Below are 25429 nucleotides of genomic sequence, written 5' to 3'. Positions count from 1 at the left end.
CAGAAATGATGGTACCCCTGAAAATAATGTGACAAAAGGGACATGTTAAATCAAGTTGTGTCCACTAATTAGCATCACTGGTGTCTACAATCTTGTAATCAGTCAGTGGGCCTGTATATAGGGCTACAGATACTCACTGTGCTGTTTGGTGACATGTTGTGCACCACATTCAACATGGACTAGAGGAAGCAAAGGAAAGAGTTGACAAGCATAGGAAAATTTATGACAAATCAAAGAGACGGATAATACAAATGGTAACAAAAGAGCCCAGGATAACTTCTAAATAGATTAAAGGTGAACTTCAAGCTCAAGGAACATCAGTGTCAGATCGGCCCATCCGTCGTTGTTTGATCCAAAGTGGACTTCATGGGAGACAATCAAGGAGAACACCATTGTTAAAAAAAAAAAAAATCATAAAAAAAACCAGACTGGAATTTGCCAAACTACATGTTGACAATCAAGTAGTGCAAAAGCAGAAATAAAGGTAGCACTCACCAGTGGTTCCAGGGATGTCCTTTATTTGTACTCACAGTACATATTAACTAGCGAACCCTTTGAAGCTCCGGAAGGGAGCGAAACGGCCATCGTCCTCTCTCTCACTCCCCCGCACACCCTCAGGAATCTCCGTCCGATGCCGCTAGTTAATATGTACTGTGAGTACAAATAAAGGACATCCTTGGAACCACTGGTGAGTGCTACCTTTATTTCTGCATTTGCACTACTTGATTGTTCACTTGGACATGCACCACCATATATCCAGGAGTTTCACCATATTGAAGGAAAAGTGTATTTAAAGCAGAGGTGGTGCCAGATATCTTCTCTACTATTACCTACATGTTGACAGGCCACAAAGTTTCTGGGAGAATGTCCTATGGACAGATAAGACAAAAAATGAACTTTTTGGCAAGGCACATCAGCTCTATATTCACAGACGAAAAAATGAAGCATATCAAGAAAAGAACACTGTCCCTACTGTGAAACATGGAGGAGGCTCTGTTATGTTCTGGGGCTGCTTTGCTGCATCTGGCACAGGGTGTCTTGAATCTGTGCAGGGTACAATGAAATCTCAAGACTATCAAGGGATTTTAGAGAGAAATGTGCTGTCCAGTGTCAGAAAGCTTGGTCTCAGTCGCAGGTCATGTGTCTTGCAACAGGATAATGACCCAAAACACACAGCTAAAAACACCCAAGAATGGCTAAGAGGAAAACATTGGACTATTCTGAAGTGGCCTTCTATGAGCCCTGACCTAAATCCTATTGAGCATCTTTGGAAAGAGCTGAAACATGCCGTCTGGGAAAGGCAACCTTCAAACATGAGACAACTGGAGCAGTTTGCTCATGAGGAGTGGCCAAAATACCTGTCGAGAGGTGCAGGAGTCTCATTGACAGTTACAGGAATCGTTTGATTGCAGTGATTGCCTCAAAAGGTTGTTCAACAAAATAATAAGTGAAGAGTACCATCATTTCTGTCCAGGCCTATTTCATGAGTTTAATTTTTTTTAATTCTGTGGAAGCAGGGTTGAACAACAATGTCTGACTTTCATTTTCAGAGATTTTTAATTTATTACTTTTGTCAGATTCAAGTTACTTCTGTGACCATTGTGGGTTTTTCTTTCATTAACCCCTTCATGACCGGTCAATATGGCCATGTGAGGGCTTATTTTTTTGGGAACGAGTTGTACTTTTAAACACCATTACTAGTTTGACCCTATTGTGTACTGGAAAATGGGGAAAAAAATTCCAAGTGAGGTGAAATTGCAAAAAAAATGCAATTCCACAGTTGTTTTTTCTTTTTTTTCTTTCCACATTCACTGAATGCTAAAACTGACCTGCCATTCTTATTCTCCAGGTCATTATGAGTTCATAGACACTAGTGTTGAGCGAGCACTAAAATGCTCGGGTGCTTGAAGCTCGGGCCGAGCTCACCGTGATACTCAGGTACTCGACCCGAGCAACGAGCCCAATGTTAGTCTATGGGAGACCCGAGCATTTTTTGCGGCGGCACCCCCGGCAGTCTGTAGAAAGCCTAAAAAGTGACCAAAATGATAGTGACCGTGCTCAAAAGACAGGGGGGCAGCAAGGGGATCGTCCCTGGAAGCATTTCTGACCCCCAGGTCACTGCTGTCAATAACGTGGTCAGAGGTATTAAGCCACTTTTACGGGCTCACAATAAAACGTTCAAAAACTAAACTCAAACGGTTTTCCTGTGAAATATGTTAAGGAATTTCCTTTCCAGGGTAAAGACTTGTGTATAAGGTAAAATAAATAACCAAAGACAAAAATACTCCTCCACACCTTGGGCTATGTTCACAAGTAGCATTTTTCATGCGTTTTTGCACTTTTGCATTGCTTTCAACCGTGACAAATGCATTCACCGGGAAATGTCATTTTAACATTTTACAACCTTATCTGGCCATGTGCTGTGTGACACATGCATACAGTGCTGAAAAGACATGGGAACAGCATGGAGAAGACCCCTGGAAGCATCTCTGACACCCATGTCACTGCCTAAAAGTGTGCCCATCAGAAGTCATCCTTGCCGCATCAGAAGATGCAGACTTGCAACTATCCCCGTGCAAGTCCTTGTCCCAGGGCAGTGTTCAGTTGTACCTCCCACATTCCTTGCAATGCAAGCACAAATATGCAGCCAACCACCCACCCACTCGCATGCTGCAATACCATACTGCTAGCTTGCTTGCACTTGAAATTGGGCCTTTTAGGCATGTGGAGACAGACACCGGCCACCATGTCATGGCTGCGTCAGCGGCCCTTTTATCCATACTCAGTCCCCAGCCGCCCGGCGGCCGGGTGTCCACACTCAGGCCCCAGCCGCCCCGCGGCCGGGTGTCCACACACGGTCCCCAGCCGCCCCTATTTGTCCCGGTGCGCCTTATACACAAGAGCGCATACCAAAACATTACCTGTGCCCTCCCCAGTGCATTTAGTGGGAAGGACAGCCTAACCACAAACAAGTGGACAAGTGAATGTGGCCAGGGATGGTCCATCTCACTGACCATAAACGGTCCCCAGCCGCCCCTATTTCTCCTGTTACCGACCCACACACTTTTCTTAGACTGGCCTGCTTTAGGGCCGCATTGGACGAGCCCACCAGAGAACCCGACTCCTCCTGTGGGCCCTTGCTTCTCCATCAGAGGAGTTGAGAGTGCCAAGGTGAGGAGCATGATGATGATAGAAGTTAGCATCTGCTTTGTTTTCTTGGAATGCAAGCGCATGTATGTAGCAGCGGCTAGGCCTGAGGTGGTCAGCGTTTTGGCGCATATCTTACCTCCTCCGAGGATTGCTGGATGTTTTCCTGCTACTATCCCAGTTCTATGACTCCCGTTAAAACAAAGCTTCAGGTGATAAATGATGGATGAGGTGGTGGCAAAGGAGAAAGAGCAGGACGAACAGGGACCATTCACATCAATATCAGGCCAGTCAACCACACATGTCTTGTAGGATATGTTTCTGTAACAAACTGAGCTGTTCGGCTACACAGTTATAGGGCATACAGTGAGTGCAATGCCCATTGCCTACCAAAAATTTCGAGGCACTCCAATGCCCCTTTGAAGTGACATGGAGGTCAGAGGGCCTTAACTAAACCGTTTTTGCCATTTATAGCAACTGGGTCTCCTGTACACTGTTGGCCTAAGCAGTGCATGGAAGGCTTTCCAAAAATTATGAGGAACTGCAATGCCCCTTGAAACACGTGGATTACAGCATGCTAAAAACCTTCTACCCATTATTGGGGAGTGGGTCTCCCTTAGTTTTCGCCTTTGCATTGAAAAGCAAAAGCTGACTAAAATTAGGAGCAAATGCAATGCACGTTGGAAGAGTCGTGGAGGTTAGAGGTAATTAAAAACAACATTTCAATGCCCCTTGGAAGAGCTGTGGAGTTCAGAGTGGTTTAACAAGACGCTTTTAATGCCCCTTTGAAGAGACGTGGAGGTCACAGTAGCTTAACAAGATGGTTTTAATGCCCCTTGGAAAAGTGGTGGAGGTCGCAGTGGAATAAAAAGACAATATCAATGCCCCTTGGAAGAGTGGTGGAGGTCGCAGTGGAATAAAAACACTATCAATGCCCCGTGGAAGAGACGTGGAGGTCACAGTAGCTTAACAAGACGGTTTTAATGCCCCTTGGAAAAGTGGTGGAGGTCGCAGTGGAATAAAAAGACAATATCAATGCCCCTTGGAAGAGTGGTGGAGGTCGCAGTGGAATAAAAAGACAATATCAATGCCCCGTGGAAGAGACGTGGAGGTCACAGTAGCTTAACAAGACGGTTTTAATGCCCCATGGAAGAGTGGTGGAGGTCACAGTAGCTTAACAAGACGGTTTTAATGCCCCTTGGAAAAGTGGTGGAGGTCACAGTAGCTTAAAAAGACGGTTTTAATGCCCCATGGAAGAGTGGTGGAGGTCACAGTAGCTTAACAAGACGGTTTTAATGCCCCTTGGAAGAGTGGTGAAGGTCGCAGTGGAATATAAACACAATATGAATGCCCCTTGGAAGAGTGGTGGAGGTCACAGTAGCTTAACAAGACTGTTTTAATGCCCCATGGAAGAGTGGTGGAGGTCGCAGTAGCTTAACAAGACGGTTTTAATGCCCCTTACAAGAGCCATACAGTACAGCATCTTAAAAATATTATTCCCATTATTGGGGAGTGGGTCTCCCATAGTATTTGCTTATGCCTTCCAAACAAAAGCTGCCAAAAATTAGGACGGAGGAACTCGCAATGCTGGCAACACGGACCACTGTCACCCTGGTGGTATAGTGGTGGTGGAGGCTGAGGATAAGGAGAAGAGCAAAAAACAGCTGAAATGAGGAAGCGTATACCCATGTGTGGGTGTGAAGTGGTGCATGAGAATACACCTCCCGAAATAACACCGTGGATTTGACTTTATGTTACTCTGCTGTCATTTGGTGGTGATGAGAAGTCTGGCCCAATCCAGCCCTTGTTCATTTTGATAAGGGTCAGCTTGTCAGTATTGTTAGTTGACAGGCGAGTACGCTTATCAGTTATAATTCCCCCAGCTGCACTAAAAACACGCTCCGATAACACGCTAGCGGCAGGGCAGGCCAGGACCTCCAAGGCGTACAGATCAAGTTCATTCCAAGTGTCCAGCTTGGATACCCAATAATTAAAAGGCACAGAGGAATCACGGAGGACGCTGGTACGGTCGGCAAGGTACTCCCTCACCATCTTTTGAAACTTTCCACTCCTTGTGAGAGTACCCCGCGCCTCAGGGTCTGTCCGAAGGGAGGGTCTGAGAAAACTGTCCCAGAATGTTGACAGTGTTCCCCTGCCTCTGCTGGATTGGAGTTGCTTCTCTCTCGCATGTACGCCTTGGTTGGGCAACGAACTGTGACCTCTGCCGCTAGCGTGTTCAGATGGGAATTTTTTTAACAGTTCTGCAGCAAGGGCCTTCTGGTACTGCCCCATTTTTGTAGACCTCTCCTCCTCAGGAATAAGAGAGTAAAAGTTCTCCTTGTAGCGGGGGTCTAAAAGTGTCGCCAACCAGTAATGACTGTCACCCAACATTTTGACAACGCGAGGGTCACAGTTAAGGCAGCGTAACATAAAGTCAGCCATGCTTGCCAGACTGGTAACGGGCAAGACTTCCGTGACCTCACCAAGTTGACGACTGACCATGCTCTCCTCCTCCTCCTCCCCCTGTCCTCAGGCCACCCACGCTGAACCGACGGTATGACAGTTGTACAGGTACTACCATCTACAGCGCATGATACCAGCTCCTGTTCTTCCTCCTCCTCCTCTCCCTCATTGTCCCCCAATGCACATTGGGATGAGATGAGGCTGGGCTGTGTGTAATCGCCCGCTACAGCTTCTTGATCCATCTCATCATACTCTGGCTGCAATGCCTCCTCTTTAATTCTCTGCAGAGAGCGTTGCAAAAGACAGACAAGTGGGATGCTGACGCTAATGATGGCGTCATCGCCACTCACCATCTTGGTGGACTCCTCAAAGTTTGTCAGGATGGTACATATATAAAAGGGGAAGAGCGAGAACTCAAAAAATTGATGATCCATCACAATTGTATATAAAGGTATAAATTTTATTAGAACATCACAATTGGGGTGAATAAACAAAGGCTGGTCGCCGAAACGCGCGTCGGGGTTGGTGCACACGTGACAGTCTATTCTGAGGTAATTCCTGCTGTATATGGTGATATCCACCTGCCCACAGGCTGATTATTGTAATGTGATATATGTGATAGACATGATTTATATTAAGTACTGTAATGTGATATATGTTTCATAGCATTAGTGTGCAGGGCAATGTGAACAGATGCCTACCATGTTAGGAATACCTACTACACTATGAATATTGGTAATCTGATTATTGTACATCTCATGACAATCATAGTTGTATGAAATTTCTGTCTCCACTGTGTGCATCATTTTAATCCACAGTGTGACTTTGTATGTGTTTATTCACCCCAATTGTGATGTTCTAATAAAATTTATACCTTTTATATACAATTGTGATGGATCACCAATTTTTTGAGTTCTCGCTCTTCCCCTTTTATGCATGTCATTGTTTGGTCCGAGGTGGGTGATACAATACAATGGAATATAACATATATAATAAGTGTATTACATATTTACTGCCCAAATCTGTCAGATTTCTCTTTCTAGGATGATACATATGTCAGACATCCAGGTCCACTCCTGAGGTCTTATGTGTGGAGTCTGACCTGAATATCGACGGCCTTGTTGCAGCTGGTACTCCACAACTGCTCTCTTCTGCTCACAAATCCTTTGCAACATGTGGAGGGTAGAGTTCCAACGTGTGGGGACATCACACACCAGTCGGTGTGCCGGAAGCTGCTAACGCTGCTGCAATACAGCAAGGGCGGCGGAAGTTTTAGCTGACTTGCGAAAATGAGCTGACAGGCGGCGTACTTTGACGAGCAGATCTGGCAACTCTGGGTACGATTTAAGAAACCGTGGAACCACGAGGTTAAGCACATGAGCCAGGCATGGTACGTGTGTGATCTCGCCTCACCTCAGAGCCGCCACCAGGTTACTGCCATTGTCACACACGACCATGCCTGGATGTAGGTTCAGCGGTCTCGGCCACAGATCTGCCTGCTCTTTCACAGCTGTCCACAACTCACAAGCAGTTTGAGGTTTCTCACCTAAGCTTATGAGTTTCAGCACAGCCTGTTGCCGCTTGGCGGAGGCAGTACTGCAGTGCTTCCAGCTTGTAACTGATGTGGTGATATCTGAGATGGAGGCTGAACATGAGGAGGAGGATGATGAAGCGCAGGAGCTGTACACTGTGGGGGCAACTCTGACTGACATAGGGCCCGCAATCCTCGGTGTGGGGAGGATGTGTTCCGTCCCAAGATCCGACTGGGTCCCGGCTTCCACTATGTTTACCCAGTATGCCATCAGGGAGATGTACCGTCCCTGGCCACAAGCATTTGTCCACGTGTCCGTTTTCAGGTGGACTCTCCCAGTAACTGCGTTGTTCAGGGCACGGCAGATGTTTTGGGACACGTGCTTGTGTATTGCGGGGATGGCACACCGGGCAATATAGTGTCGGCTGGGGACCGAGTACCGAGGGACGGCCACCGCCATAAGGTTGCGGAAGGATTCCGTCTCCACCAGCTTAACAGGCAGCATTTCCAACGCAAGCAGTCGTGAAATGTGCAAATTTAGGACTGTGGCCTGTGGGGCGTTGGCTGCGAATTTCCGCTTACGTTCAAAGGTCTGGGATATGGACAATTGAACGCTGCGGTGGGACGTGGACGTTGATGCTGTTTCTTGAGAAACTGCCATAACAAGTGAAGACTGAGAGTAGGGGGCATCTTTGCATGCAGTATGGACAGGGGATTGCCTTGCACACACAACAGGGGGTTCTATTGCACGCACAACAGTGGAAGAAGCAGTGGTGACACCCGCTGACACTGGTCGTGGACCCTGGGGTTCACCCCACAAAGTCGGGTGCTTTGCTGCCATGTGCCTGATCATGCTGGTGGTGGTCAGAGGGGTAGTTTTGTCACCCCTGCTGATGCTGGCCTGGCAGGTGGTACAAATGGCTTTTTTGGGGTTATCAGCAGAGTCTTTAAAAAAATTCCAGACTCTGGAAGACCTACAGGTTGTACTGGCAACGTCCTTTATGTTGGTGTTATGGGGAACTGTTGCTTGCCTTCTGTATGCGGCCACCACACTGCTTCTTCCTGCCTGTTGGGGTACTCTGCCTCCCTCACCCTGTGTGCTGCTGGCCTCGCTCTGCATGTCCTCCTGCCACGGGTCAGTTACTAGATCATCCACCACCTCCTCCTCTTCCACTTGCGCACCACGATCCTCCTCCTCACTTCCTGGCAATTGTCTCGTCATCGTCCACCTCTTGTGACAAATTGCCAGCGTCGACTTCCTGTGGCCGTGGCTGTTCAAATATTTGGGCATCGCTAAATGGGATCTCCCCTTCCACAACTTCAAGCGGAGCAGGCGAGGGGCACAAATCTGGAAATGGACCAGTGAACAGCTCTTCAGAGTGTCCCAGTGTGGGATCAGTTGCTGTCTGACGACACTCGGCATGGTGGGAGGAAGGAGCATCAGGGTGAGGAGGAGTATGCGGTCGAGACTCACGGCGACTAACATTTGACCGTGTGGAAGACCGACCTTAGCTGGTGGTGGCCAGGTAACTGGAAGTATTATCTGCTATCCAATTAATAACCTGTTCACACTGATCAGGTCGCAATACTGGTGTTGTTCTGTGTTTCCCTAGTAATTCGGTCAAGAACTGGGAGTGAGAAGATGTGGCTGTTGGTTGTGGCACATTTTCACCTATCAATGGAAAAAGTGTAATAAAAAGTAGATTACAACCGTGGAAGAGGAAAACCACAGTTCTATTTCTCTGGCCTACACCCGACTCTTTTAAACAATCTGAACAATCAGGGAGGAACCGTTACTGTTTTTCTTAACGGAAAAAATACCAAAAGCTGGATAATAGAGATTTTTTACCATGGAACGGCAAAACAACAGTTATAATTTACTGGTGTATACCAGACTTTTTTAAATATATATACTTGCGGCTGAACAGTGTGCGACACACTCAAACGGTTTTTTTTTTATGTAAAAATGGCCCAAAAGTGGATAATACAGAGGTTTGAACTGTGGAACTGCAAAACCACACTTCTGTTTCTCTGGCCTACACCAGACTCTTTTAAACAGATATATTTGTGTCTGAACTGTCACAGACACACTTTTTTTTTTGGGGGGGGGACACCAAAAGGTTAATAAGACGGGTATTTGTACAGTGTGAAGGAGGGAAAAAAAAGAGGATTTAGATGAGAAAAAAGGATTTTTCCTGGCCCCCCGAGACCTGGAGCTAAGTCCAGAAATTTCAGCAACAGGAGCACACAGGACTGTAATGCAGCTGGTATAACCACTCCGTCTCCTATACAGCCTGCCTGCCTGATATCTGAGATGGATATTAGTCCTGAGAAGGACTGTTTGTTTGATCTGGCAGCCTTTAGAGACCCTACACTAACTATTTTGCAGTATAAATCTCTCCCTAGCTCAGCAGCACTTTCCCTACACTAGCTAATCCCGGGCGTCTGTGTCCAAGATGGCAGCGCCCGGTTTTAAATACTCGAGGTGACGTTGTGCGGCCAGCCAATCACTGTAATGCCCACAAACAACATGGCTGCGGCATTACAGTGACTGGCTGGCAATCCCTGCATGTTCATTGGCTCTGTAAAGAGCGCCAAACATGCTGGGCGGAGACCCGAGCTCCCGCCCGAGTAACCCGGAAATGCTCGGTGCTCGCCGAACATCCCGAGTAGCGTGATGCTTGGGCGAGTACCGAGCAGTGTCGAGCATGTTCGCTCAACACTAGTAGACACCAAACATGTATAGGTTCTTTTTTATTTAAGTAGTGAAATTCCAAATTCCAAAAAAAAAGGCGCAATTTTCCGAGACCCGTAGCGTCTCCATTTTTCGGGATCTGGGGCCGGGCGAGGGCTTATTTTTTGCCTGACGTTTTTATTGATACCATTTTGGGGTAGATCCGATGTTTTGATCGCCCATAATTGCATTTTATTGCAATGTTGCTGCGACCAAAAAAGCGTAATTCTGGCTTTTGGAATTTTTTTCTTGTTAAGCCGTTTACCGATCGGATTAATTATTTTTTTATATTGATAGATCGGGCGATTCTGAACGCGGCGATACCAAATATGTGTGTGTGGGGTTTATTTTTTATTATTTTATTTTGAATGGGGCAAAAGGGGGGTGATTTAAACTTTTTATATTTTTAAAAACATTTTTTTACACTTCTTGCTTGCTTCTATAGTCTCTATAGGAGACTAGAAGCAGCAACTGTCTGATTGTCTCTGCTACATAGAGGCGATGAGCAGATCACCTCTATGTAGCAGAAATGCTCCTGTGCTATTAGCGCCGACCACTAGGTGGCACTTATGGCAATCTTTTCATGACAACCACTGGTGTCTGCTGCAGACCCTGGGTTGCCATGCCCACCCATCAGTGACCCGCGATTACATGACGGGGTCACCAATGGGCTTGGTAAGTGACACACTTCCGGCGCGGCCCTTTTAAATGCCGCTGTCTGAGATTGACAGCGGCATTTAACTGGTTAACAGCCGCGGGTGGATCGCGATTCCACCCGAGGCTGTTGCGGGCACATGTCAGCTGTAAGAATCAGCTGAAATGTGCCCGGTTCAGTGCGGGCTCAACGCCGAAGCCCGTGCTGAACCGGGGGTGATGGCCTGGGGCGTACTCATATACCCCAGGCCAGTAAGGGGTTAAACGAGGGGTACTAACAATTTTGACCACATGTGTAGCTCTATATTCATCCATACCACACAGTGTAGCATTAACTAGCCTGAGCTAATACTCTGATACCTATAGCACGTATACAGTAGAAATAAAAGATTTCATTAACATGTCAGTTAAATTTCTTCTGGATCATAATTATTCTGCTTTGACAATCAAATTTTTTTTTTTTTCTTACAAAGGAGGGGAGTAAGTATGGGCAGCAAATTTTCACCGTCATTGGATTAATGTCCAAATGGGAGGAGCAACACATTTACCTTGAGAGCAATATTTACAGCCCAAAAAATCATATGGTACGGTCGATTTATCGACGAACTCCTCCTGATATGGGGAGGCACACAGGAGGAGGCGTTGAAATTTGCACAAAATCTCAACAGCAAAGATTTCAATTTGATATTCACACTTTGTTTTGAAACCCCATAAAACACTGTACATGGAAATTTTGGTATCAAATAACTCCTGTCTTTGTGGTCTTACAAACAAGCTTTTATAAATGCCTCAAACTTCGAAGTGTGAATCAGACCTGAGATCTAACGTGATAGAAGATGACAGTCCGGTGAAGACGGGAAACATATAGACGGCCGGTTGTGATGTAGTCAGTGACAGACTCTGGCCAAATATGTATCTAGAGCCGTAGTGGAAGATGAAGATTTTGTCTTAATCATAAAGTAGTTATTTCTCATATCACGTGTAATCAATATCTCCTGCAGTATTGCTAATGCCGATTCCAGTGTTGGTAAATGAGATTAGAATTAGCAATAAGGAAGATGAGTCTATGGGAAAGGTATTCACTTGCAGATTCTGAGGAAGAAACTACTTGTTGTCTGTGGCCTAAAATATATAGGCTTTATTAGTAGATGTAAAGAAGAAAACTAGATACTGTAAAACATAAATCTCCTCAAATGTTTCCCTTATTATCTCCAGTAATTGTATTATTACACAGGGTTTTTGTGCCGTTACATCTGCTCAACTTCACATTCAGGTCTCTACAATATCGGATCCTCTCAGTGAATATCTTCTATATAAGAGAATTTTCCAGAATTACGCATCAAAGATGAATATGGACACAGACAAGATGGCTGAGAAAATAATGCACCTCACCCTAGAGATCCTCTTCTGGGTTACTGGAGAGGTGAGAGATTCTGATGACGTCACATTACATCATTCTTATGTATGGAAATAACAGACAGAACTGGAGAGGTGAGGATTCTGGAAATATTCGTAGTGAGATTTATGAATGTGTCTCTCCATAATCAGGATTACACAGTAGTGAAGAAGACCTCTAGTGAACGCTGTCAGGACCCTGTGTCTGAGGGATGGAGAAGACCCCTGAGCCCAATCACGGAGCTTCCACCTCACCACCTGATACATGAGGACATCAATGACCAGAAGATCCTAGAACTCACCTACAAGATGATTGAGCTGCTGACTGGAGAGGTGACACTGCTAGGAATGAGGAATGCTGGGACATTTTATAGTAAAGCTATGAAGGGATTGGAGGGATAACTATCATTGTATGTGTCAGGTTCCTATAAGATGTCAGGATGTCGCTGTCTATTTCTCCATGGAGGAGTGGGAGTATTTAGAAGGACACAAAGATCTGTACAAGGACGTCAAGATGGAGGTTCCCCAGCCCCTCACATCACCGGGTAATAGACAGGACTGAATACACACAGCCTTTAATTGTCTATATGTAAAGAATGAATTCAGTCCCTGTATGTGCTTCCTCTAGATCTATCCAGTAAGAGGACAACACCAGAGAGATGTCCACATCCTCTTCTTCCACAGGACTGTAAACAAGAAGATCCCAATATTCCTCAGGATTATCAGGTACATGGAGAGAAGGTGTCATGAGATCTCTCCTGTGATGTGTATACGGCTGTGAAGGTCTTGTGTTCGGTCTTGTTTTATCCACCAGAGTTGTATGGTTTGTACTTGTATAATGAGAATGGTGGAGATGGCTGGATTAGAGCTGATCATTAGTGATGAGTGAGTGTATTCGCTATACGCACGGATAGTACAGTGTTCAGGTTACTTGTTATATTGCGAGCATTTGTGTTCGCCTCGCTATATTCGAATGTCCTGCTCTGCAGTTTTGGCGCCTCCTTTGCAGCCACTAAACATTCTGGGCTTCATAACCAATCACAGTAATTCTTCAGACATCTTGGTTGTGGCATTACTGTGATTGGCTGGCCACCCAGCTTCATAGGGTCTATTCAAGCCCTGTCGTCGCCATTTTGTGCACATTGCATCTGGAGCCTGCATTCTATAAGCATGCGGAGAGATTGCTGAGCTGCTAGGGAGAGTGTTTAGGCCTCTTGATAAAACAAAAGCCCTTTTAAGGGCTACCTGCAGTGTATGCTAGTTCTGTGTTTAAAGTAGCCGCTCACTAGCTCCATAATACCACCAAAAAATAGCTCTTTTCAGAGCTGAAGACACACAACAAAGTCAGAGTACAAGGAGGGAGAGATTGTGTATTAGGTAGGGAGTGTATTAAGTAGCGTTCTACCAGTGTCCATATTAAAACAGCTCCTGTCAGAGGCAAAGCAATATTTTGCCAGCACACACAGAAGTAGCATTTTGTGCTGCCTTTTTTTTTTTTTTTTTTTTTAGCACCAGTCTGTTTTCCCTGCTGTTTTAGGGGTCAGAGCCTGCCTTCTGTCCATATTAGTCCACTAAAAAAAGTGTTTTGTGCCCTACACAAAGCAGTAGTCCAAACATTTCCTACTGCCTGCAACAAAGCACGCACCAGGCCATTTGAACCACTATTTTGGCTGTGACAGCTAGCTTGGCTTGTGCCATCAACATCTGAAAATCTGTCAACAAAACCCAAAATGCCAAAAAAGTCTGTTGTTAAGGGATGTGTCAATGGTGCGTGAGAAGGCACTCAGTCTGTGTCAGGTCAGAAGCAGCTTGATGCATCCACTATGTTCCTGGAAAAATTTCCCAGTCTGGAACGTAAACGTGTGTGGAAGCCACAAGAGTGAGAGCAGATTCTGAAAAGAGAGCAGATAGCAGAAAAGGCCTCTAAGCATTTGTCAGGCAACAACAAATCTTCCACGACCACACAGTCTACTGTGGATACACAGAAGACTGGCCCATCCAATCCTGAAGCTGGTTCTCCTTCCTCCAACCATTATCAGTCACAGGAGACATATGACCCCAAGCTTGGCCACTCCGAGGATCTGTTTGGTATGTATCCTTTGGTTGGCTCTGGACTATCACTGTGCAGCATTGAAGAGGGACAAGAGGAGGTGGCGTGCATTGATGCTTATGTATTTGAGGACCTATGGCCAGAAGAAAGACACTTGGCGGAACATTATTTTTTGTCTCCAGAGGTGGAGGCTGATGATGATGAGACACAGTTGCTATCAGGTCAGCCTACAATGTCAACTGGGAAGGAGGATGAGATGGAAGACGAGGTAGTCGATGATGAGTCCACTGATCCGACCTGGACCATTGGCATGCGTAGCCATGACAGCAACACAGAGGAAGATGGATATGTAGCACCAACACAGGCACCAAGGGGTCATGGTTTGCCCAGAGTGAGAACTGGGTCAACTGTTCCCAAGAGCACCCCCGCTGTCCGCCAAGTCAGGGTAAGGGGGTGTTCAGCTGCTGTGTGGAATTTTTTTTTCTGAAAGTCCTTCAGAGAAAAACATTGTAGGCTGTAGCATCTGCCATACCAAGTTGAGCAGAGGCCAGGGCAAAGGCAACCTACATTCTCACAAGGCTCAAGTTCGATGCTTGCAAACCTATTCAGGAGACATAAATACAAAACAAAAGACATCAGCCCACCACCTGGATATAGGAGTACTACCGGACTAAGGCACCCTGAAGGAAAAGCCCCTCCAGAGACGGGCCGCCCTCTGGGAAGCCAGTCTTTCATACTCCAGAGAACGTACCTTCACCAGGTCACCTAGGATGTTCCTACAAACTTCATCTGCACTTAGGATTTTACTCTGCGTCAAAACTAAAACTCGTGCTTTCCACGTGAAATACTTGACCACTACACTTATTATGAATAAAGTGGTTCGGTACCTTCTCCCATGGTCTCCGAACGCTCCATAGGCCCACCCGGCATAGGACAGAGTAGCCAGCCGTGACCAACCAATGGATCTCCTGCCCTGTTGTACACCTCTGTATTAAAGCGACAATGAAGCAGGAAGTGCTCCATGCTTTCCAGCATGTTAGCACAAGCCTCACAGGGGGCAATTCCTCGGAGCTCCTGTACTTCAAATTGCCCCTTACACACAGCTTACCTTGGAAGCAGCACCAAGTCAAGTCCCAGTACTTCTTGGGGATCCTGCTAGAATTTAACAAACTCAACCCAACCTCCAGATCCCGACTTGGGCAGTTCTTGAGGACCAATGGACTCTGAAAATGAGAAAGCAAGACCCTCCTATCAAGGAGTTTCCTCGGGAGGGACCTCACTCCCCATATTCCCAGACCCCACCGGTGGATCATTTTGAGAACCGGGATAACATAAGCCGGGAGATGCCCATGCAGTGTGCGAAGATCTTTCAATCTTCCCCCTGAAGATTGATGGCTAAAACCATCCCTTGCAGGATAATACCCATGGAGGAGCCCTCTCCTTCCAGAGGTTTGCCACGTTAACTTTCAAGAAGGTGTTCACTAGGAACACCATGGGGTTCACCATATCCAACCACCCTAGTCTCCTTGTGCGGTAAGTGACCTCCCGCTTGACTAGGTTCAGTCTATTCCCCCATAACATCTGGAAGAACAGACTGTAGACCCGTGTCCAGAGAGGCTTTGGCAAGACACAGACGCTGCCCAGGTAGATTAGCAAGGGGAGCAGGAAAGCTTTGCACAGGTCAACCCTTTCCCTCAGGCTCAAAGACCAACCCTTCCATTGGTCCACTCTTTGGGCGACATCTTTGATTCTGGCCTCCCAGTTTTTCATGAGGTAATCACCCTTGCCGAATTCAGTGCCCAGGACTTTGGCGTGTTCTTGGGGTTCGGGGAGGGTGGCCAGAAGATCAAACATGGGATCTCCGCCTCCCAGCCAGAGACTTTCACACTTATCCTGGTTGACCTTGGACCCGGATGCCTCAGAGTAGCGCTCCACTTCTGACATCACCACCATTGCCTCCTCTTGCGAAGAAACAAATACGGTGATATCGTCCGCATAGGCCACTACCCTCAAGATAGCCTCCGGCGCCGCCCTGCCCATCCGCACCCCTGCCAACGATCCACAATCGATCCTTCTGAGGAAGGGATCAATTGCAAAGGCGTGAAGCAAAGGGCTAAGAGGACAGCACTGACGGACACCAGATCCTACCCTGAAAGGTTGTCCAATCCACCCATTTGTTTCAATTGACATTTCTCGTGTTGGAGCCATGATTCATGTCAGTCCACTTGGTGCAACAGCTCTCCAAGGTGTGATCACTCCTTTTTAGATGCAGACTAACGAGCAGATCTAATTTGATACAGGTGTTAGTTTTGGAAATGAACATTTACAGGGTGATTCCATAATTTTTTCCTCAGAATTGAGTGACTCCATAATTTTTTCCCTCTGCTTGGTCTGAAAAAAATTACCCTTACTGAGTACCACATTTTTAATCTTGATTTCTTTTAGTGTTCCTTAAAAGCCTAAAGTTGCCATTTGAAATGAATTTAGTTTTGTGCCATGTCTATGATCTGCTTTTTTTCAACATTAAACAACTGAATGAACATCCTCCGAGCCCGGTGATTCCATAATTTTTGCCAGGGGTTGTACAATGGAATCGTTTAAGGGGGCCTTTGTGGATCAGTTGCTGAAAATATCACCTTCAGATAATGATGGTGGCATAGGTACCAGCTCTTTTCAACACCAAGGGATAATGGGGAGATACACGAACCCAAGCTCCAACGGAGGTGGGGGGAAAATGTGCCCAAATTGGCCAATTTTAAATAAACCAGCAAAACTGCAAGGGCTATCTGTGCCTATAAAAATGCCAAGGAGGGATAAGTTGCAGAACATGGTCAAGGATTACTTTTAAGTGACCATACGTGTGTCCTTTCTGACGCTTCAGTTCCCTTTAATTATTGGGTGTCTAAGCTGAACACTTGGCCCGACCTCTCTTTATATGCCTTGGAGGTGCTGGCCTTCCCGGCTGCTAGTGTGGTGTCTGAGCGTGTTTTCAGTTCCGCTGGGGAAATCATCACTGATAGGCGCACACGCCTCTCCATGGAAAATGCAGACAGACTTACTCTGATTAAATTCAACAAGGACTGGATATCTCCACAGTTTGTAATCCCTCCAGATGACAGCAAGCCAACCTAAATTCACCAAACATGCAGATTCATGCTACTGCTGTTAACCTCACCCCCTTCTCATAAAAACCAGATTCCTTCCTTTGTCAACCATGACTCAGCCCATAGGGCTAATTTTTACAAACTATGCACATTGTGCAGTGGACAAACCAGGACAGTATTCCTACTCCAGCCTAACTACTATTTGTGATTGGAGACCCTTGGGATGGTGGCTTCCTGCGTCAACCATGATTCAGCCCATTGGGCTAATTTTTACAAACCCTATGCACATTGTACAGTGGTCCTACCAAACTAATATTTGTCATTGGAAGTTTGAGGCCCTAGTCACAGGTTGTGCCGCATTGTGACTGAGATAGGGAATACATATTCAATAGAAATGTACTGTCAGTCACCCCATTTGGCAAAAAACATGCCTGGCTTGTGCCACATTGTGACTGAGATAGAGGATACATATTCAATAGAAATTTACACTGACTGTTGATGACCGACTGATGGCCCTCTGAAAATTTGAATTGAGGGCCATAACTACTACAGTACTCCATTGTAGATAATGTTTGACAAGGGATGCCCTTGTCAAGGAATGTCCCTGCACTTATGACACAGCCCCCAGGAGTAATTTTTGGAAGTACGATGCACATTCTGCACTGGACCAAGTAGTACAATATCAAGAAGTCTTCTCCTCCTATATAATCTGGGGAATATTAACAATCAAAAATAACTGAGCCATTTGGAGAAGCTTCACCAATCCATCCTCGAGGGAAGCACCATATATCCTTTGTCCATTGACTTGCACAAGTGATATACAGTGCCTACAAGTAGTATTCAACCCCCTGCAGATTTAGCTGGTTTGATAAGATGCAAATAAGTTAGAGCCTTCAAACTGCAAACGAGAGTAGGTTTTATGAACAGAAGCATAAATCTTACAAACCAAAAAGTTATGTTACTCAGTTGAATTTTATTAAATTTTAAACATAAAAGTGTGGGTCAATTATTATACAACCCCTATGTTTAATATTTTGTGGAATAACCCTTGTTTGCAATTACAGCTAATAATCGTCTTTTATAAGACCTGATCAGGCCGGCACAGGTCTGTGGAGTTATCTTGGCCCACTCCTCCATGCAGATCTTCTCCAAGTTATCTAGGTTCTTTGGGTGTCTCATGTGGACTTTATTCTTGAGCTCCTTCCACAAGTTTTCAATTGGGTTAAGGTCAGGAGACTGACTAGGCCACTCCAACACCTTGAGTTTTTCCCTATTGAACCAGGCCTTGGTTTTCTTGGCTGTGTGCTTTGGGTCGTTGTCTTGTTGGAAAATGAAATTACGACCCATCTTAAGATCCTTGATGGAGGAGCGGAGGTTCTTGGCCAAAATCTCCAGGTAGGCCGTGCTATCCATCTTCCCATGGATGCGGACCAGATGGCCAGGCCCCTTGGCAGAGAAACAGCCCCACAGCATGATGCTGCCACCACCATGCTTGACTGTAGGGATGGTATTCTTGGGGTCGTATGCAGTGCCATCCAGTCTCCAAACGTCACGTGTGTGGTTGGCACCAAAGATCTCGATCTTGGTCTCATCAGACCATAGAACCTTGAACCAGTCTGTCTCAGAGTCCTCCAAGTGATCATGAGCAAACTGTAGACGAGCCTTGACATGACGCTTTGAAAGTAAAGGTACCTTACGGGCTCGTCTGGAACGGAGACCATTGCGGTGGAGTACGTTACTTATGGTATTGACTGTCCCCACTGCCATGAGATCTTCCCGGAGCTCCTTCCTTGTTGTCCTTGGGTTAGCCTTGACTCTTCGGACAAGCCTGGCCTCGGCACGGGAGGACACTTTCAAAGGCTGTCCTGGCCGTGGAAGGCTAACAGTAGTTCCATAAGCCTTCCACTTACGGATGATGCTCCCAACAGTGGAGACAGGTAGGCCCAACTCCTTGGAAAGGGTTTTGTACCCCTTGCCAGCCTTGTGACCCTCCACGATCTTGTCTCTGATGGCCTTGGAATGCTCCTTTGTCTTACCCATGTTGACCATGTCTGAGTGCTGTTCACAAGTTTGGGGAGGGTCTTAAATAGTCAGGAAAGGCTGGCAAAAGAGATCTTTAATCCACACATGTGAAGCTCATTATTCTTGGTGCCTGAACTACTTCTTAATACTTTAGGGGGACCAAACAGAATTCTTGTGGTTTGAGGGGTTGAATAATAAATGACACTCTGAATTAACTTTTTACGTTTAAAAAAAAAAAAAAAAAAAAAATTTGCTGCAGTGCATTTCCCACTTCCAGGCTGATCTACAGTACAAATGTCACAATGCCAAGTTAATTCCGCATGTGTCAACCAGCTAAATCTGCAGGGGGTTGAATACTACTTGTAGGCACTGTATTTGAGCTCGTCATCCAGTTAACTAGTGCAGCTTTATTTTTCCGGTTCACTAAGTTCAGCCATACCTGAAGATCGCAGGCTGCACTCACTGCTACCTACTAGTACTCCATTTCTCTTGGATATTTTCTCTGTAGTCTCTGCCCCTAAATGAGTTAAATAATACAGTGAGGGCCCTACAATATGAGTAAGTGATGGCACTCTCAGATGTACACGAGGGACCTCCAAAATCTCTAGAGTAGGGCACTTCAAAATGTATGTTACAGGGCCACACGAGGGCTCTCACAAAACTCAGCTTTCCTGCCTACTAAAAGGCCTCTGAACATTTGAATTTAGGGCCGCAGTATCACATGGTGGTGGTGGTGGAAGAGGAGGAGGAGGGTCAAGCCCAACGCTACAATGGGCACATTGTAAACTGCTATTGAATATGTATTCCACTATCTGAGTGTCAATGATGGAGGGACCGCCCAAATGTCTAAGTAACAGCTGTCCCTCCAAGTCGCATGTTACAGAGCCACCTGAGGCCTCTCAAGTAAAAGATCTACATACCTACTAGTACTTTCTAGCTGTGCTTGTAAAGTGCTGGGGAATAGCGAACTGAAAAATGATTTATGTCCGAGGGACCTACAAAATGTATAACTCAGGGCCCTCCCAATTGTAAAAGGCGAAAAAAAGCCACAACATTATGTGTGAACAAAGGCTAAAAGGATATTTTTTAGGTTTCTCTAGTTTATATAGCCTTATATACAAGTGATTGTGCAGGAAAAACTGTTTCATAATCTTTTTGGCCTGTTAAATGCAATTTAGGTTAGGTTTGGTAGTTGTTCTTATGTGTCTGTAAAGTGGCGTAATACTGCGACAAACTTATTCCCAGAAACCATATGTGAGTCAGAAATGCAGGCATATTCTCCAGGCTCTTCCCATTCTGTTTCATCACTTTCCTATCCATTCCTGCCTTTTCCTCAGGCCCCCAGACCTCTTTGTAGGGTCCAGCATTTCCCATTGACTTACATTGTACTCGCTATTTGGAATGAATATGCGATTATTGCAAAGTACTCATTATGAGTATAGCGATTACGGATATTACGGTACTCGCTCATCACTACTGATCATATATGTGACTTTTCCATCTGTCTGTGACTTGTACAATATTTGTTTCAGGGTGAAGATCTGAACCATATTAAAACTACAGAGACATATGTGAGGGGTGATGAGCGGTGTAAAGAGGAGATTCCTACATATGGCTACCCAGGTGAGTAGTGACCACTAAACGCTGAGAAGTCACAGATTCTTCTCAGTCACCGGCTGTGGCTGGTTTACTGGTCATGTAGTCCAGCTGTATCACGATCGTGTGATCACCATTTTGCCTCTAGACCAAAACATTGTCCTCCACCAAAAACAGTTCAAATGACTTTGGGCATTGAAATCCCTTTTCTATAGAACTTACAACCTGGAAGATCCACCTACCAACTGAAATTAGAAGATCCTGACTGTTACCTGCCCAGATCTGTAAACTACCAATGCAAATGACAGCATATGTAGAAAGTGCTGACAAGTTAGAAAATCACTTGAAGAAAAATATTATGATGGGCCTGTGAGAGAAAGCAGAGGGTAATGACGCTGTTGGCTTCTTAGAACCCTGATATCTTATTAGATGAATCTTCCTTCTCTCCCTTCTGTGCTGCTGAATGTGCTCATATGGTCCCTACAAGACCAGGTCCAGTCTTTATGACCAAACCTCGCTTTTATGATAGGCAACATTAAACGTGCAGTGAGGGCCAAGTGTGAATTTCTGTATAATAACAACGGAGTTTCCCTTTACCCTGACTTTTCAATTTATTTTTAAACCAAATAACTTCAAATAGATAAAGTATACAAAAACGTCACAACTTTGCCATGATATATCTCTAAGCTGTGAGTGGCTGATGGCTGTAAAAAATGTATTCATGCTTGCAGGAGATATGTTGGCATGACTCGAGCCCTGGTTTCATGGATTCACTCCACGTCATAAATTATATTATCGATCCTAAAGAATTTACATACAATTTATCCTGAAATGGGGAGCATTACTACTTTCTCTACTCTTCTGGTCAGGACTCATAGTAGCTCCAACGGTCTACCATAAATAAGTGCAACTCTGATTTAGTGTTGGAGTCCCCCTCTCCCAAACATACATTCTTGCTGGGGATGTAAAGTGTTTTTTTTTTATTCTGTCTTCTTTTTTTATACAGGTTCATTCTGTACGATAGTTTGATTGTGTTGGGATTGGCCTGCCTCACTTATGTGAGTCTGTAACTCAATGGTAGTCTTCCAAAAAAGGTCTCCATTGTCTCTTCCAAATGCCCGAGTTTTACATTTAAGACACCTCAGCTCTGCACTATTATAAAAAGTTTGCATTAAATGTATATTTCTTCTTGATACTCATCTGACAGAAAATATTGGCCCTTACTATAGTTTAAATTGCCAGGAGCTACCAAGATGCATACTCTTAATTATCCCAGAGAGGTTTCACCACTAGTTGCTTTTTTTTTTATCTTTCCATTAGATGTGTTATTGTCTATAGTCAAAGTTTTGCCCATCACCCTTTAACCCCTCTACATTGATCTGTACTTACACAAAGACCCCTAGGATTGGACTTAATGTTGCCTGCTGTTCTGTGGTGTGAGATGACAAGAAGAATAGTCAGGTTGCCGGATGAGAACAAGGAGGGCAGAGAAAATGCGAAATCAGAAGACAGTAGTCAGTAAACGGGCTGGGATCACAAGAAGAAACTAAGAAGAAAATACACAACACGGGAGCTGAACACAGAAGACTTAACCAGCGGAGAACAGGGCTGTATCAGGCTGCTTCCGGCATTATGCGTGAGCTTTAATAGGGTGTGGTGCTTTCCATTTGAGTTAAGTAGGGATCATATTTGACTTTGGAAGAGCGGATTTTGCTGTATTGGTTTATGGAAGCCATGTTTCTTTTCAAGAGTTTTTGAGCCACTAATCATGTGGAAACCTCTGTTTTTCCATTGACAGATGAAGGGCCTGAGTGGAGGCTTGTTTTTTGTGAGATGAGTAGAAATTTTTATTGGTATTATTTTCGCATATTTCATATTTGGGAGGCAGAATGAACAAACAGTTGAACACCAAGCTCTACTGGTTCATGCTATGAGATTTTCTATCAGACTGTCTTGGTGAATAATTCAATATTTTTACATAACTTGCCATTTGTACCAACAGTTTAAGTAGAACTGTTCAAAAATATAAATTTCAAGAATATTTTATACAAATATAATTTTTATTTACTTAGCAGATAACTGTACTAGGAGATCAGAGGGACGGCTGACATCTTCAATTTTCAAACCAGATGAGCTGGAGATCTCACAGGATACAATTGAAGGGAATGCTGTTACTCCAAATTTACCATCATCCCTTCACAGCAAAGATCTGTCATCTTATCCTTTCAAACAGGTCCTATCTTCTGATTCATTACCGACTACTAAGGAAAATCAAAGTCACACAATAAGCATTAAAAAACTAACTGCTCCTAAAGCTAAGAAGCCATTTTCACGGTCAGTATATGGAAATAGTTTTCCCCTCAAAAAGTTTTTTCTTAAACATCAAAAAATTCACACAGCAAAGAATAGATTTCCTTGTTTCAAGTGTATGAAATGTTTTAATAGGAAAGCAAGCCTTCTTAGTCACCAGAGAACTCACACAGGGGAGAAGCCTTTTCCATGTTCAGAATGTGGGAAATATTTTTCAGAGAAATCAAGTCTTATCAAACATCAGATAATTCACACAGGGGATAAGCCTTTTTCATGTTCAGAATGTGGGAAATGTTTTAACCGGAAAGCGCATCTTGATATACATCAGAGAACTCACACAGGAAAGATGCCTTTTTCATGTTCAGAATGTGGGAAATGTTTTAACCAGAAATCAGATCTTGTTACACATCAGAGAACTCACACAGGGGAGAAGCCTTTTTCCTGTTCAGACTGTGGGAAATGTTTTAACAACAAATCAGCTCTTGTTAGACATCAGAGAACTCACACAGGGGAAAAGCCTTTTTCATGTTCAGAATGTGAGAAATGTTTTACAGGGAAATCAAATCTTGTTAGGCACCAGAGAACTCACACAGGAGAGAAGCCTTTTTCATGTTTAGCATGTGGGAAATATTTTACAGAGAAATCAAGTCTTACCAAGCATCAGATAATTCACACAGGGAAGAAGCCTTTTTCATGTTCAGAATGTGGAAAATGTTTTAACCGTAAAGCGCATCTTGATAGACATAAGAGAACTCACACAGGAAAGATGCCTTTTTCATGTTCAGAATGTGGGAAATGTTTTAACCAGAAATCAGATCTTGTTACACATGAGAGCACTCACACAGGGGAGAAGCCTTTTTTATGTTCAGAATGTGGAAAATGTTTTAACAACAAATCAGCTCTTGTTAGACATCAGATAACTCACACAGGGGAAAAGCCTTTTTCCTGTTCAGAATGTGGGAAATGTTTTACAGGGAAATCAAATCTTGTTAAGCACCAGAGAACTCACACAGGAGAGAACCCTTTTTCATGCTCAGAATGTCGGAAATATTTTACAGTGAAATCAAGTCTTATCACACATCAGAGAATTCACACAGGGGAGAAGCCTTTTTCATGTTCAGAATGTGGGAAATGTTTTAACCGGAAAACGCATCTTGATAGACACCAGATAACTCACACAGGAAAGATGCCTTTTTCATGTTCAGAATGTGGGAAATGTTTTACCCAGAAATCAGATCTTGTTACACATCAGAGAACTCACACAGGGGAGAAGCCTTTTTCATGTACAGAATGTGGGAAATGTTTTAACCAGAAATCAAATCTTCTTAGTCACCAGAGAACTCACACAGGGGAAAAGCCTTTTTCCTGTTCAGAATGTGGGAAATGTTTTAACCGGAAAGCGCATCTTGATAGACATCAGAGAAGTCATAGAGGGGAGAAGCCTTTTTTATATCCTTAATGTGGAAAATGTTTTACTTGAAAAGACACACTTTTAGCAAGAAAAAATCTTGCTAATAAATGAGTGCATACTATAGACTGGAGGTAGCTTCCTTTGACCGAGAACAATGAGAGACAGTGTCCTTCCTGATCAGTGAGAGAACTGCTCTCTCCTCCAGCCCCACACTTAGCTGATTGGTGCAGAGGAGAGGAAGGTACTGGGACCTGTACAGATGCTGCACTTCCTTACTGAGCAGCTGAAGAACCTAGCTCAATGACCTTTCAGATTATGTAACACTGTTTTACATATTTTTAAAAGTTGTCAGGTTCTGCTATGAACTGAGCCATTTCTTAATGAGTTTGACCTCCTGAATTTAAATTGGACAATTGAGTTTTCCTTTTACTGCTACATATAATTAATGATAAAAGCTTCAGTACTTTGAAACATTATTATTCTTGTAAATATACAGATGCAGAATATTTTGTTATGCCACTTTCCTGATATTTATTTAGAGAAAACTTAGAACAATTCAAATAACTAAAACCTGTCTAAACCTTATTGCGAATTTTAAACAGTTACAGAAATTGCACTACAAAATTAGTCCTCATTCAGTGACAACTGTTTTTTGCTTGTTTCTTGTACTCCTGTATCGGATCATCTATTAAAATTATGCAACAGTAATCTGCAAGTGTTGATGGATTTCCTTTTTCCTTGATATCTTTTCTCCATAGCTGCAATATCTTGGTTACATCTCTCACAACCCTCGTCTCTCACTACTCCACAGTTTGGTGTAAGAAAAGTCTAGAATGTAAGAAATTAATCATTAAGGACATGTTACAGCCAAGATCCTTATATGTTTTGAGGAGAAATGACACCAACTCTTCATAGTTACTGTATCTGCCCTTGAGTTTCCCAAAACGTTAGTTACCACAAATGCAAATCTAGACCATACAGCCTTTTCCTTGCCCTGCAACAACTGAAGAAA

General features: G+C 44.4%; 1 protein-coding gene across 3 annotated transcripts in view; it reads left to right on the top strand.

Moving 5' to 3' along the window:
• Positions 1–25125, top strand: part of LOC141178621 (uncharacterized) — a 56877-nt gene extending 31752 nt beyond the window's left edge. Inside the window, exons 3-8 of one of the 3 annotated variants that reach the window (XM_073660505.1) lie at positions 11803–11952; positions 12078–12257; positions 12346–12469; positions 12553–12650; positions 20633–20723; positions 22772–25125. In XM_073660505.1, coding sequence (XP_073516606.1) covers positions 11803–11952; positions 12078–12257; positions 12346–12469; positions 12553–12650; positions 20633–20723; positions 22772–24465 — 2337 coding nt within the window. In that variant the 3' untranslated portion in view covers positions 24466–25125. Of the gene's footprint in view, positions 1–11802; positions 11953–12077; positions 12258–12345; positions 12470–12552; positions 12651–20632; positions 20724–22768 lie in introns of all 3 variants that reach the window. The other 2 variants (XM_073660507.1, XM_073660506.1) reach the window with 2 other exon arrangements.
• Positions 25126–25429: the final 304 nt, after the last annotated feature.

This window comes from Phyllobates terribilis, unplaced genomic scaffold (assembly GCF_046119375.1).
Source record: "Phyllobates terribilis strain yellow unplaced genomic scaffold, ASM4611937v1 Scaffold_29__1_contigs__length_15306474, whole genome shotgun sequence".
Classification (NCBI taxonomy): Eukaryota; Metazoa; Chordata; class Amphibia; order Anura; family Dendrobatidae; genus Phyllobates; species Phyllobates terribilis.
Note: the sequence above shows the minus strand (reverse complement) of the source record. Positions and strands in the feature narration are given on the sequence as shown.